Raw genomic sequence first — 15,704 nt, 5'->3', positions numbered from 1 at the left:
ACGGAAGGTAGAGGAGCACAAGGTCTCTAACATCCACCAGCTCTGTGATGTCGTCATGGAGGAGTGGAAGAGTACTTCAGTGGCAACCTGTGAAGCTCTGGTGAACTCCATGCCCAAGAGGGTTAAGGCAGTGCTGGAAAATAATGGTGGCCACACAAAATATTGACACTTTGGCCCAATTTGGACATTTTCACTTAGGGGTGTACTCACTTTTGTTGCCAGCGGTTTAGACATTAATGGCTGTGTGTTGAGTTATTTTGAGGGGACAGCAAATTTACACTGTTACACAAGCTGTACACTCACTACTTTACACTGTAGCAAAGTGTCATTTCTTCAGTGTTGTCACATTAAAAGATATAATCAAATATTTACAAAAATGTGAGGGGTGTACTCGCTTTTGTGAGATACTATACATTACAAGGAAGGATGGTTTGCTGTTAATGTTGAGAGATGTGTTAGCTAAAAGACCTGAAAGAGGTCAGTGATGAACACAACAGCAGCACTGAAACAAACACTGCACTCAGGAACCACACCAACACCTGCACTGATGCGAACACTGCTAACCGATGCTAACTCTGACCTGAACTCAACTCACGGTGAAGACATTGTTAGCGCTAAACCCGATGCCGCTACAGGTGATCGCGCTAGCACTGCCCCTGTCCCGAATGTCTGCACAGAGGATGATCCTGACCCCATACAACAGCCGAAGGAGAACCCACAGGCACTGACTAACTCTGCTAAAGCACAGGACACTACAGCAAAGCTGACAACTGAAAGCAAGGAGACAATGAACGCTGCAAAAACCAAAAAACCCAAATTAGGGAATGTTGTTATGATGCACGAGCGTGAAGGAGCAAAGTGCAGCACAGGTACTACAGGAGGATGGAGAAATTGAATCAGATGAACCAGCAGCCTGAAGATCTGAACACCACAGCACAGATGAGCTGCTTTTTAGAACACACAAAAGCAAAAAGGAACATCTCACTTTGCAGCTACGTCCCAGGAAAGGCGAAATCCGCTAAATCAGCATAAAACGCCACAAGACATGACAATCTAAGAGTGTTCTCACCACACAGAACATACAGACTCGGAAAATGGACATCAGTGGCACTGAAGAGTCTTTAAACTGGACTATGAGCTTTCCTTATGGATTTATTTAATGTGAAATTAGTATAAAACTGGATTTATTTTAGATGGTTTGGGGTGGGGGGGGGGATCGAGGGGTCTGAGGGTGTTTTTAAAATGTCAATATGTAAAACTGATACATTAATGGAACCATAAAAGAAAAAAAATCTCTCTCATATCATTTTCTACATTACCCAGGCAGGAAATGTAAACATCAATGCACACTCAGTAAATAAATGAATAAGATCATCACTCTTCCTGGTACAGCGAGTTCATGCTTTATTTACGTGAACTACAAACAGAAGTGACTGCAGTGTTGCAGCAGGTAAAGTAAATAAACCGAGCACCGAGAGGCTGAAGCGATCAGGTCTCGGGTCGACGAACTCCCAGCCAAAAGGAGAAAGGAAGCCTGTGTGAATATGTGACTGAGAGACACACAGAACAATTAGGAAGCAATGTTTAGTTTCTGCATGGATCATCTGGGGGTCGACTGTAGGTGAGCATGTGAGTTTTGACGCTTTGTGTTTTGATGTGGTTTTGGTGGATGCAGCTGTGGTGGTGACTGTAGTGTTCTCTCCATCTGAAGACCTGCAATGACTTCATCACTCTGACATCACTCTGACTGTCCCTGCAGTCTTAAAAACAAAGTGAAATCAAAATCAGAATGCATTTTCATACCTAACCAAGAGAAACAGGACTGGACAGTACATCTTTAGTTGGGGGTTAACATAACATGTAAATATTAGCTTCCCCCTCAACCATACATGCATGTTGATGTAGTAAAAATATGTTAATGTTAGAGGCAGAAAAAAGTAATTGCATTTTGATTTGAATATTAGGGGGGGAAAAAACAAGAAATTTGTATATTAACTGTCTGATAACTGCTGACTTGTGCAAATAATGGTGAGAAACATTAACAAGGAATTAACATTGAAAAGTGAAAAGTCAGTATTTATTTCTACTTGTCAGTTATCCCTACATTCAAGCAGTGAAACACGTGGTTAAGTTGTATACAGACTCGAGCTGCGATACAGCAGGGACATACCTGAAAACTGATTTCTCTAAAAAAATCGGCAGATGTAACTGAAATCAAACTTTTAAGTGATGCGCACCATGAGCAAGCTGGGCGAAAAAGTGGACTGTATACAAGGAAAAGCACCTGATTAGCCACTGTAAAATATAGTGGTGGATCACTGATGCTTTAGGGTGGTCATGTGGCAGAATATTTCAGCCAGGAACCTGCTTGAGGTTCAGATTTGAATAGGTGGAGAGAGCCATCAACAAGATACAGAAACGGTTAAAGAAACACAAAAATCAATGACCATGTCTGTCTCCAGATTTAAGCCCCACTGTAAACCTGTGGTCTGATTTGAAGACCATAAGCACAAACCTGTGAATCTAAAAGAGCTTAAAATCTTCTGCTTGAAGAAGAGGACTAAGATCCTCCAATCTTGTTAAGACATTACAGGAAGAACGCCAGTGGTGTTCATTCTCTCCAGGGAAAGTCACAAAATATTAACTGTAAGAAGCTGCTGATCATTTTGAAACCAGTGGATAGTACAAAGACTGTTCTTGGTGTGTTTTGCCGCTATGTTTAAGCGCAAAAATATCACTTGCTTTTGCTCGATTTCATGGGAGCCAATATTTCTGGAGGGCCATATTTTTCTACTGATTTATGATGACTGAAATAAAAGGCCGCAAACAGGAGTGAGTGATACGACACAACTATCATGATGAGCTTTAAAGTGAAAAACATGCTCAATTGGGTCGAGGTCAGGTGACTGACTTTGCCATTTAAAAACATTCCATTTCTTTACTTTAAGAAGATCTTGGGCTGGTATGTTTTGGCTCATTATTCATCTCTAATGTGAAGCACCCTCCTATCCGTTTTGCAACATTTGACTGAATCTGAGCAGAAAGTATAGCTCTATACACTTCAGAATCCATCCTGCTATTTCTATCATCAGTCACATCAATAAACACCAGTGACGCGCTTCCATTGGCAGCCAAACATGCCCATGCCATAACACTCCCTCCACCATGTTTGCCATATGATGTGGCATGCTTTGGATCATGAGCCCTTCCTCTCCTTCACCTTGCTTCCTATTCTTCTCTTCCCATCATTCTGGTACAGGGTCATCTTGGTTTCATTTGTTCAAAGAATCTTGTTTCTTTTTTTTAGATGATTTCTAGCAAAGTCTAATTCTGTTCTTGAGTGTTTGGTTTGCATCTTGACATATTTACATTCATGAAGGCTTCTCTTGATTGTAGACTTTGACAAATGATACCCCTACCTCCTCCAGAGTGTTCTTGACTAGGCTAGATGTTGCGAAAGGGGTTTTTCTTCACCAAGGAATGAATTCTGCATCCATCGACTTTAGTTGTCTTCTGTGGTCTTCCAGGCCTTTTGTTGTTGCTGAGCTCATCAGTGCGGTCCTTCTTTTTAATATGTACCAAATTGCTGATTTGGCCACTCCTAAAGTTTCTGCTCTCTCTCTCTGATAGGCCCATTTTGTTTTTTCAGTCTAATGATGGCCTCCTTGCATTTGCATCGACACCTATTTGGGACGCACATTGAGGGGAGGGCTGCAACTAACAATTATTTTCGTAATCGAATAGTTGGCCGGTCATTTTTTCTGGATTAATCGGTGGGGGCAGGGCAAGCTTTCAGTACCTTTTTTTGTTTCTTAAAATAAAATCCACAAACTGAGTGTTATAATATAAACTGTTTGTCCAAAACAGAAAAGAACCCAATACACACACGAATATATAACATATATACGGAAGTGATCTCTCTCTCTCTCTCTCCCCCATATATATAAAACTTATTTTATAGTATTTATGCATTATGCTTATGGATGCACAAAAAGCACTGAATTAAACTACAGTCCTACATGAATAATAAAAACACACTTTCACTGCAGCTTGTGGTTTCTGTTACTCACTGTCTTTAAGAATATTATTTAACTTGTGTTTACTTTTGATCATAGTGTTTTAATAAGACATTACAGATCTAACTCGCGCGACACTATCATCACGTCTATACCGCGCGTGATCAGCAACGCGGCCTCGTTACTAACACGTCACTTCCGTTATAATAAACAGCTTGCACCAGTTTCCCCTGCCCCTTACACACAGTGGAGCATTTTGGATATTATGCTAAGTTTGTCCTTGTGCATCAGTTTGATTTCCACATGTTTAAAATGCTACCCTGCCTTAGAGGAGGTTACACACTTTCTTCCTCAGTCACGTGACGATTTTGTTTCCATCTGATGGAGACTGAGGTCATGTTGTATAAAAGGTAAAGCTGACAAAGTAAACGGAAGAAAGTCATTGTCCATGCTAATGCTAGCGTGCATATGATGTCATGCACCGTCGTGGTTTATACTTCCGTTTAGTAAAAAAAAAAATTAAAAAAAAACGCTAGTGTTGTATTTGAGATATTACCTTTCTAAATTCCACACACTAGACGGTAGTGCCGAGTGCATAGTGTAAGTGTACAGTACTTCATTTGGGACACAACTTTAGTATTTACTTTAACAGACGTAACGTGATGAGTAAATCTCCCCCGTGCTGCGCGCAGACCAACTCATCCATAATGAGATTCCTTGACAATGATTTTCATAATCGCTTATTATCAATTTTATCAAGTAGGTGTTGCAGCTCTAATTGAGAGACACATGAACAGCTACCAAATGCAAATTCAACACTTGGGATCAAGTCCAGACCTTTTATCTAATTAATCGGTCATGAAATAACGAGGAAACGGGTCACACCTGGCCATGAAACTGCTTATCAGTCAATTTTCCAATTTCTTTTGAGCCTGCGAAAATGGAGGGACTCTGTCCAAATACTTATGTACCCAACTGTATACCATAGGTGACGTGACGTACCAGCAAAACAGTTGTGAGACAAAAACAACAGTGAAAACGGTGAAAATATATCCTATGTACAAAATATATTGTACTGTTATGTGATACATTTTACTCTGACTGTGTGGTAATGCATCACAATATCCACCATGATGTTATGCGGTCACATATTCCAGCTCTAGACTACACTGAGGCCCTGTTTACACTGCTGCATTTTCATTTTAAAACGCATAATTGTTGCTACGGTTACGCCTGTTGTCTACACTACTCCGGCGTTTTCCACCCTCCAAAACGGAGACTTTTGGAAACACCGAAGACCCAGTTTTAGTTTGAAAACTCCGGGCTCGTGTTTCAGTGTAAACAGACCGAAACTAAGACTTGGGTCTTCTGGATCACTGTGTATCCTTCCCTGATTCGTCAAACACCTACCATATGACCATTACGCTACCTTGATCGTATACACAACCACACGGAGACTGATCCACAAGTTTTGCTGGCTTTGTTGTCATTCTTAGCAGCCACTGTGCAGTAAATTCAGTATTTTATAATATTGCAGCTGCTACATGCGCAAGAGGCGAGCTATGATTAGAGAAATAGGCAAACAAATCTCATTTCAAGCGGTGTAAGTCCTACATGGAACGCTGGTTTGGACTAGCAACCAACTTCCTGTTTACACTTGTATGCACATGCCCAGTATGCATGAATGGTCATGTGACGCGTTTTCGGTCGTGTATCGTGGACGGAGATCGTTTCTGAAACACAGCGGAAACGCCAGTGTGGATGCGGATCGTTTTCATTTTAAAAAACGAAAACGCACTAGTGTAAACAGGGCCTAAGTAACTGTGGCTCAGTGGTTAGACCGAGAGCTCCAATTTAACGGGAAGCAAACTGTTCCGCTCTGATTAAAAGAAGTAAAAAGCCCTGATCTAAAGACGATGGGGATTTCATCCAGCCAGTGGAGACGTCTGTGTGATGGGCCTAATTATCACAGTGTCCAACCACAGCATGGAGTCTTTCAACAGAGACACTGATCTCCCCTGCTTAACCACACACACACACACACACACACACACACACACAGCTTTGTGGAACTGAATAATTAAATTTACTTGGCACATCCTCTTTCTTTCAGTCTCACCTGAGCTGTTCTCAGGTCAGGGCCATCATGCATCCATTAATGAGACCAACAAACAACCTGTCAGACAATGCAAACACTCCATCAGCATCTGCGCACACACACACACACACACGGAGTTGTGGCACACAGGAAGCAGAGAAACCCTAGTGGGTGCCACAATGACACATATCACTTCACCACTTAGATGTCAATCTCTCAATTTAATTTGTATAACCTTTCAAAATGCCTTCAATGCAATAAAGAGAATGAAATGGAAAGAAAAAGAACCTCTCTCAGCTGACTTGGGGAAGAAAGCTCGAGAGGAGACAAGACTCTAAAGCCGATACCTTCCTCCCCTGGGGTGTGGCGTAGATGGAGATATAGTCAAAGCAGGACTAAAAGTAGAAATGCTAATGATGGTGCAGGAGCGTGTTATCCATCCTTCCGCTCCCTCTTCTCTCCCAAGCCATGCCCTTACATTTGATAGCAACACAATCTGAAACACATTATACCTTCACTTCACCCTGGTCTCACGCTCATGGAAATAGACAAGTGAAAGATCTACGCCAACCTCGTACTCGTTCAAGGCTCGTTCTGACAGGATGTGCGTGAACACAGGAGGAAATGGAAATAAGAGATTGAGGGATTTGATGAGAACATATTTGCATGTTTATGAAGAAGTTTTAAAATAATTAATTTCTACAGTTGCATTTTTCGTTGTTACTCTCGAGTCAAACGGAACGTAACCTCGAACGAATCTGAAGTAAATGCTCGTGTAATTTTTACAGAAACGTTTTAGAAGATCCCATATTACAAACGCACGATAAATTAGTCATGTCCTGTGTTCCGAGATGTTTTATTCCTTTCCAGGACATTGCGAGAACTGGGCTTTTCCTGAAGGACTGGGAGATTGATTTGCAGCTGTGGTTTCGCCTTGTTGATGTTAGTAAGCCTGTACTGGAACTGGACAGATTTGGTTAAATAAGGAATAAAGCTTCGGGACAGGAGCAAAGTTACTGTACAACCCTGACCTTGATTATTTTCCCTCAGACAGCACGTTCCGTAGTGAATTGTAAATCTGTAAATTTTTGATTCATTAAAGGCCATTTGTTTAAAGTTATGTTTAATGTTGTGGAACATTAACATTAGCTTCTTTTTCCCCTCTTGCTCTCTTTTTCTTCTCTCAGCTTGAAATCAAGAAATCTCCATCTTTAAGAATTGGTCCCATGTCGAAAAACTTCAAATCACACTGCTGACACCGGAGACTCCTCCCAAAAACTTCACCATAGCAACAATTACATGTGTTTTTGATCTGTTTATCTATATATCTATAAATCTGTTAATAGAGAAATTCTAACATTAATATAATTAATATATTTATTGTACGCATGTTAATGTAAACCTTGGAAGTTCCATGATTTAGAAAGATGTTGCTGCTGTAATAGAAGATGTGGGGCTACGTTACAGGCTCATGTTACACTGAAGCTTTATTCACTCGGTAGCCTATGGTGTATGCTAACGCTGGGTGAATTAAACTTTGATGTGAGGTGATGCGCATTTTCTGACGAACTTATCTACTCTGTAATCTGTTGAATGTTTAAGGAATATTCGGTGCTTATGGAGATGTAATTCAGACATTATCAGTTGTTATGATGTGACTGAACGAATGGTCTGTAATGTCAGATGAAGTGTGTGTGTGTGTGTGTGTGTGGAGGGGTTGTTCTCTTGCACCATCCGTCAACAGCGAGACTAGGCAGGTGTGTGTGGTGAGAAAGGAAGGCGTGAGGAACACACACCCCTGAGAGCTCATGAAACATGATACTGAACAGATGTAGACGTATGAACTGTGTATTAGCATCGCTACAGTGTCTACACACACACAGCTAATTAACGCTATACTACACCTCAATCTAACCCTAACCTTAACCCTAAACTCAGTAACCAGGAGGATTTTTTTTTTTTTTTAATTAAAGCTAAAGGTGATTTTTCTGGTGGGGACGAGCCAAAGGTCCCAATAAGGTCAAAGCTGACAGATATCCCTATCTCTATGGGGACACACACATAGTTGAACTTTACATCTGCCTTTTTCTGCTCTGGAGGAAAGGAAGCTGATGAGAAACACACACACACACACACACACACACACACACACACACACACACACACACACACACACACAGAGAGAGAGAGAGAGAGAGTAATTCAATTTAAGCATAAATGAGAGCGATGCAGACATCAAGAGACAGTCTGACTGAACGCCTGAAAGAAGGAAAGGAAAGACTCTTTGGGCTGTTCACAAGACTTGTCCTCATACAGACACACCGGAAACGAACAAACTCCCATCTGGCCACATTTCACAGAGGGTGTATTTGTAGTTCTAGTCTTGGGCTGTGCGCACGTGTGCAGGAGTGTGTATCCGTGCATGCATGTGTGTGCGTGTGTGTGCGAGGGTGTTCGTCTGTGTGAAGTGTGACTTGTGACAGAGCCTCATTTCCTACTGTCTTATGGAACCTTTCGAAGTTACTGGTTAGGACATTCTCATTCTCTCTGTCTCTGTCTCTCTCTCTCTCACACACACACACACACACAGCTTGTATTACATGTATAGTGTTCCTCCTATGCCGTGTTTCTGTTGTACACATGCAAAGCTGGGTTCAGGTGTGGCATGTCAGCACGGTCAACACAAAAGCACAGACCCACACAAGCAATGAAACTGGTGAATGGTTCGGTTTATTAACTCCTCAACATTACTGAAGTAACGCTCTTAATGGAAACAAGCAGCAGCCAAGATCCAGTCCTTGTAAAATCTGACTTTAGTCTCATTTTTTGTCTTTGACGAAGGCTCAGTCTGATCCGGATACATTTTAAAACGTATCTACTATTACTCCGACTACTATTATTACTATTACTACTATTACTCCGACTACTATTATTACTATTACTCCTAATACTACTACTATTACTAATACTATTACTCCTACTACAATTACTCCTACTACTCCTCCCACTACTCCTACTATTACTCCTACTATTACTCCTACTGCTACTCCTACTGCTACTATTACTCCTACTACTCCTCCCACTACTCCTACTATTACTCCTACTATTACTCCTACTGCTACTCCTACTGCTACTCCTACTGCTACTCCTACTGCTACTCCTACTATTACTTCTACTATTACAACTACTACTACTACTGTTACTACTACTAACTACCCCTACTGTCTGGCAATAACTGCACAAGGAATCTAGGTTTGATCAAAGTTTCCCCCCTTTTTCTCCTGTGTGCATGTTCTGCATTCTTACAGAACGTCTGGCGATTTTCAAATCCTTCACTGAGGTCAAACTGTATCCCATAGCTGCCTTGAAATATTAGTTTGGTGCGCATTCACCTCACCTCAAATATTTCTAACATATTCAAATCTGTGATGCAAGCTCCATGTTCCCCCGTAGTGAATGTAATCTGACAGAAAGGCTGACATGCCTCTTATCCTTCGATTAAACAGGTTATTAAATGGACTTCCTTCAATCAGATAGACGGTTCATTCAATCGTTTTGCTTTATTCAGACTGAAGGTTAGTTACTTAAGCAGCTATCAAGATGGAGACATGCATGTACATTATGTTTTACACAGGTGCAACCCAGTACTGAACGCCATCAGCACAAACAAAAGTGGAAGAAAAAACCCAGAAGTTTGAAACGAGGAAAGGAGAAGCTCGGGTACTCTCCTTCCCTCACCTGTCTGCATGCTAGGTTTCTTTTTGCAAATTTCTGATGCACACCACATGATGCAAATGAAACAGAATCTCCAGCATGAATAAGGACGAAACTTCGTTTGATTATTCAGAAATCCACGCACCGTGCTGGAAAAAGCTCGGCGTGAGACTTGAGAAATCATTCCTGCACAAAGCAGATATGCCAAAATAATCAGATCTGAGCTGCCTCACACACAGATTTACCACATGTCCCACCGAACCATGCAAACCACATAAAAGCCCAGAGTATATCATATATACATCTACATCCATCCAACCAATCATTTCCTCTACCGCTTATCCTGCACAGGGTCACAGGGAGCCTGGAGCTTATCCCAGGGGCAGGAGGCAGGGGGAAACCCTGAACGGGCACAATCGCACACCCATTCACACACTACGGACAATTCAGAAATGCCAATAAGCCAACAACTAGGGACTTAACTATATCACAATATTTTCTGGTATCTATGGCGAAAACGATATCAGTGACGATAGAAATATAGCAGCGTGCACCACTGTTTTTAGCTACAAGTGATAGCTGCGATCTTGAGAGCCTCCGAAACACAAACATTGATCCAAAAATAAAACTGATTTTCTGTAAGTAAACCAGTTCCAGATTGTAGAGGTACGGTAGCTCCTCCTTTAGCGATGAACTCCTCAGCTTCACATCCACCTTCTGCCGTACTCGTTTTCTCTCTGAATGTGAGCTGCGAATGGGTCGCAGACCGTCACACACAAATACATCATCAACTAGGCTTTATCATTATTATCACGTGAAGACTTTCGACCGGTATATCGCAAACGATAAGATATCGCTCATCCCTACTTACACTGCCTGTCTTTGGACTCGGGGAGAAAGCCGGAGTACCTGGAGGAAAAACCCGACGCACAGAGAGAACATTCACAAACACACAGGGCGGAGGTGGGATTCGAACCTCCAACAATAGTTTACACAGAATGGTGGAATCAATCAATCAATCAATCAATCAATCAATAAATAAAGGGGTCACAGGATCATGGCCAGACTAGTTCAACCCGACAAGGAAGGCTACAATAACTCATATACCCACTCTTTACATCAGTACTGAGCAGAAAAACATCTCATACCCTACAACATGCAGAACCTTGAGGTGGATGGGCTACACAGCAAACCACGTCGGGTTCCCCTGCTGCCGGACAAGAACAGGAACCGGAGGCTTTTCTCCTGAAAATCACTGGGCAATCGCGAGCCATGCGTTTTTACCGTCTACACTCACCCAGCTTTTTTCAGGACATATTCAGCTGGTGAGTTGCCTTTAGCTACAGTAAAGTGTACAGTTCCACCCAGCGCTGTGTTTATTCTGAGCAGTGTGTGTGTGTTCAGGTTCAGTTGGATTAGCTGATTTGTGAATACAGTGTGGTTCTGCTCCAGAGTGCTCTCATTTGACCTGAGAGGAGGTGAGTAATGGTGAACGACTTTTTTTTTTAAAATCAAATGTAATAACTCTTTACAAATAATAATAATAATGATAATAATAATAATAATAATAATAATAATAAATCCTCTATGGGTTCTTCAGTTTGTGAAGGGTGGTTAAAGGATCTGTGTAGAACCTTAAAACAAAATGTATTTCCTACTAAATTTGAACCACTTTAGAACCACTTTACAAAGTGAAGACGGAAAGATACGGCCTAACTGAATGACTGAGAGAAGAAAGGAAAGGATAGAGACTCTCTGCTCACAGGACTGGAATTAGAGAGCTCATAATCATACACCGGAAAATGTAAAAGTAACATTTGCTCCGAGTTTCCTGGGGGTGAGTTTGCAATCTTAGGCAACGTGTGCACAGTTTATGCACACACACAAACAAACAAACAAATGACCCAAGACTAAAATTTATTAAGATTAATATCCAATCTGTTACTACCGGATACTTTAAGTGATTTGCATGATATGCTCAGAAAAGTATATTTCTCACTCATATAATCATATCCACCCCTTCCCTCCATCCGAGTCCACAAGAGCACCGCTCCAGCCTGCTTGTGTTTATAAGGAGCCATGTGTGCTTCTGTTCCAATCACATCGGTGCAATCTTCACAAGCTGACCTTCGTAAATGAAGGTGAATGTTATTGTGACGTATGAATGTGCATCTCTCTCACCATCTATCTATCTATCCTCTACTGTATGCCAATCTAAACTTCCCTTCTCACACACACACACACACACACACACCATCTCTCCTTTTAGCTCCACACTCACCTCCTTCCAAACAACCTCAAGCCTGTGAAGCTCCTGCTGCTATGGCGACGACCTCCAGCATGCCGCTCTTCCTCGGGGGGTGCAGTGCAGGGCAGGTCAGAGGTAGAAGAGGATGCTGAGGTGGAGGCCGGCGAGTTCGCAACCTCGAACCCTTCTTTTAGCCCCGCCCCCTCAGCGTCAGCCATCACTCAAACTGCGGTGTCCAATGCGGAGTGTTCATGGCAGGAATGATAAACACGTTATGCGGCACCATGCTGCACCACCTCTCCAAAAACCAGCCGAAGGAAGGAAGCAAGGAGCAAACAAAGGAAGGAGTGACAGACGGAGTGACTGAAGACGCGCCTGTAGCTCTGTAATTGTCACTTTCCCACTCCACCGTTGGCAAAGTTAATCCCACAAGCAGACTCCGGCATTCCTGCTGTCCTCTTCTGTCCCATGTCGTCCTGTCCCAGCCTCTCTCTTACTCTTTAGCCCTTTTTCTGCTCTTCTGCAGCAAGAACTTGTTGCAAGTCGAGCTTAAGCAAGGGGTCATAAACCGTCTGGAAAGAACTCCTTCTCTACACCTCCTCTTTCTATCTTCTTCCTTCTCTCATCTACAGCACCGGTGTGAGTTTCTGCTGAACTCTGCTGCTCTACACACACATATACACGCATATATACACACTCGCAAGATCACACATGCTTTCAGTCCTTCCTCCTCTCCCTCTCCTCCTCTCTCACTCACTCGCTCACTCACTCACTCGCTCGCTCGCTCGCTCTCTCTCACAGCCGGCTGTTCAGAGACACTGCACCAGACCAGGAAGTGTCAAGCTCAGAAGAAAAGAAACACACAAAGGACCCCACATGCAGCTGCCCTCACACATGCCTGACTGATATTATATCTTCCTCTCCCTGTGTGTCTTTCACTCTACTGACCCAGTTTCACCTCTATCGTTTTAATGATTAAAAAGCTGCATTGGACTGAGCAATAGCTGTGTGTGAGCTTTAAGGAGTTCTAATGAAAGGGGAAGTCTGGATTGAATCAAATTGCCGTATGACTTTCTGTAATCTATACAAATGAACTGTACAGTGTAACAGTGAGAGACCAGCTTTCTCTGCGGTAAAATAATAATAGTCTGAACTTTGGTGCCATCGATTGAGATTTGCTTGGATCATTAAAAATAGCGTGAAATAACTGGCTATTTTTATAATTAAGAAGGCAAAAGTCGCTGCATTCTGTTAAAAGATTATGGAAGAAACAGTCATTTTATATTTTAGCCGAGTCACTTTTTAATCCTAGCTTAACAACATCGTTTAAAGCTTAGCGGTTCAAGCACGCCTTGCACCTCGGGGTCAGGGGTTCGTGCTCTCCGTGCTTAGGGGGTTTCTCCGGGTACTCCTGTTTCCTCCCCCAGTCCAAAGACATGCGTTACATCTCTAAATGGTCCACAGTGTGTGAGTGGGTGTGTGACCGTGTGTCTGATTGTGCCCTGCGATGGGTTGGCACTCCGTTCAGGGTTTCCTCTGCCTTGTAGCCATCACTTGTAGCCAAAAACAGTGGGCACGGTGTTAAATTTATATCACTGATAGAGTTATCACAATAAATGCCAAGAAATATCGTGATATAGTTTTAAGCGCATATCGCCCATCCCTAGTTGTAGGCTGATTGGCATTTCTGAATTGTCCATAGTGTGTGGACGGGTGTGCGATTGTGCCCTGTGATGGGCTGTGCCCGTTCAGGGTGTCCCCCTGCCTCCTGCCCCTGGGATAAGCTTCAGGTTCCCAGCAACCTTGTGAAGAATAAGCAGTACAGAAGATGGATGGATGGTTTTCTATCATATTAGCTACATTAGACTTTTTTTTTACTCTGGTATAAATTTAAGCAGCAAGATTAAATTTCAAACAAAACATGAATGTACACAGCTGCCTTGGCTGATTTGGAGGGAACAGAAAAACAATTGCTTCTTAGTAAGTGAAAATATCTTGAATAAAGTCAAATGTATCTAGTATCTCCTATTATAAGACTACACTTATCGATTTTAAACACATTTAAAAAAATTTTTTTTTTTTTTTTTTTGGTAAGTCTAGGCAAACGCTCAATAATCTATAATTGGCAATACTAGATAGATTTGACTATATTCAGGACATTGAATTAAGTGGAAAGTACTACGTTCTGCTGTCAGTGTAAAACATGGACTGGCCAGGCTTGAAGGCTGAAAACAACATTAATTACTGTGAGCAAGGCAGTAATAGAACTGATAACTTCCTCAATCACAAACATTTCATTCTGCGTCATCAAAAGCCACCCTCTTATTGGTGGCCTTTAAAAGTGTGCCTTAGCAGAAGTTGTTTTGTTAGCCAGTTGGTTGCTGTGGCACTAAATAGGCTGACTGATGATCTCAATTCACAGCCAAAGTATTATCTCATGATTTTCACCTGCAAACAGCAAAATCAGCACAAAATATGCATAAACCAGGCTTAAGCAGTGTGTGTTAGCGGTGGCATAGACTAGTGGGGAGCGCTCTACTGGTCAGACCACAGCCAAAAAAAACAGTAGTGACGCAGACACTACAGAAAACAGTCTGAGGAGAAGCTCAGAGACATTCGCGTTTTTACACCAAGCTGGAAGATCCATCCCATGCAAATATTTGGAATATGATTATTTATCAGTTTAACGCTCCAACAGCAAATACAGTGCTCCAGAAACTGGCTACCCTTCAAAAACTGTAATAAAGCTGATTTAATAAACTTTTTTTTAATAATAAAATAAAAAAACAAAAACAAACAAAAAAACATTGCAAACAATAATTACAATTTTCCACTAAATAGAAGATATTTGTCTACTGTTTTTCTTACAAAAACAATCTCTCATTAGGATTAGGAAATGAGAGTTTATATGTGAAAAACCTTCTCTCGTCCATTACCACGGGGGTTCAACGTTCAACACAACTGCTTGGTCACATATACATACGCACAGTGAAATTCTTTTCTCTTCACATACCCCAGCAAGTTAGGAAGCTGAGGTCAGAGTGCAGGGTCAGTCATGATACAGCGCCCCTGGAGCAGAGAGGGTTAAGGGCCTTGCTCAAGTCCCAACAGTGGCAGCTTGGCAGTGCCGGGGTTTGAACCCCCGACCGTCCGTTCAGTAGCCCAGAGCCTTAACCGCCAAGCCCCCATGATGGCCAGTATGTTTTCAGCCTCTGCCAGGAAGTTCTGACTTCACCCCCAGACACCCTGTCCAGCGGGTCCCCCACCTTGTGCCCCGAGTCCTCTGGGATACGCTGCAGGCTTCCCTGCGATCCCATGTAGGATAAGAGGTACAGAAAAATGGATGGATGGTGAAACTGACACAAAATCAAATCTCCAGATTTGAACCCTACTGAAACTCTGTGGTCAACATTGCACAGAAACAACAATCTCGATTCCACAAGCAGACGACCATTGAGACATTGAGGTGCGCAGTTAGCCGTGTCCATCACTCAGCAGTGGCATGTTCACCACGCTCGAAAGTCCGGCTCCTAAAACGCTCCCCAGTGGAATTTGAGGTTATTTGGCAATTTCAGAATGTATTTGAATCTTGATTATGAAAGTTGTTCTAATGGACCATTATACTTTT

The 15,704-nt window shown here is 42.2% G+C and overlaps 1 protein-coding gene across 5 annotated transcripts in view; it reads right to left on the bottom strand.

Moving 5' to 3' along the window:
• Window positions 1-15,704, bottom strand: part of dgkza (diacylglycerol kinase, zeta a) — a 177,340-nt gene that overhangs the window by 121,122 nt on the left and 40,514 nt on the right. The window contains exon 1 of one of the 5 annotated variants that reach the window (XM_053676610.1): window positions 12,110-13,236. The exons of 3 other annotated variants lie outside the window; for them this stretch is intronic. In XM_053676610.1, coding sequence (XP_053532585.1) covers window positions 12,110-12,294 — 185 coding nt within the window. In that variant the 5' untranslated portion in view covers window positions 12,295-13,236. Of the gene's footprint in view, window positions 1-12,109; window positions 13,237-15,704 lie in introns of those variants that run through there. One more of the 5 variants, XM_017458469.3, reaches the window with a different exon arrangement.

Source organism: Ictalurus punctatus, chromosome 27 (assembly GCF_001660625.3).
Source record: "Ictalurus punctatus breed USDA103 chromosome 27, Coco_2.0, whole genome shotgun sequence".
Lineage (NCBI taxonomy): Eukaryota > Metazoa > Chordata > Actinopteri > Siluriformes > Ictaluridae > Ictalurus > Ictalurus punctatus.
This window is presented reverse-complemented; position numbering and strand designations above follow the sequence as displayed.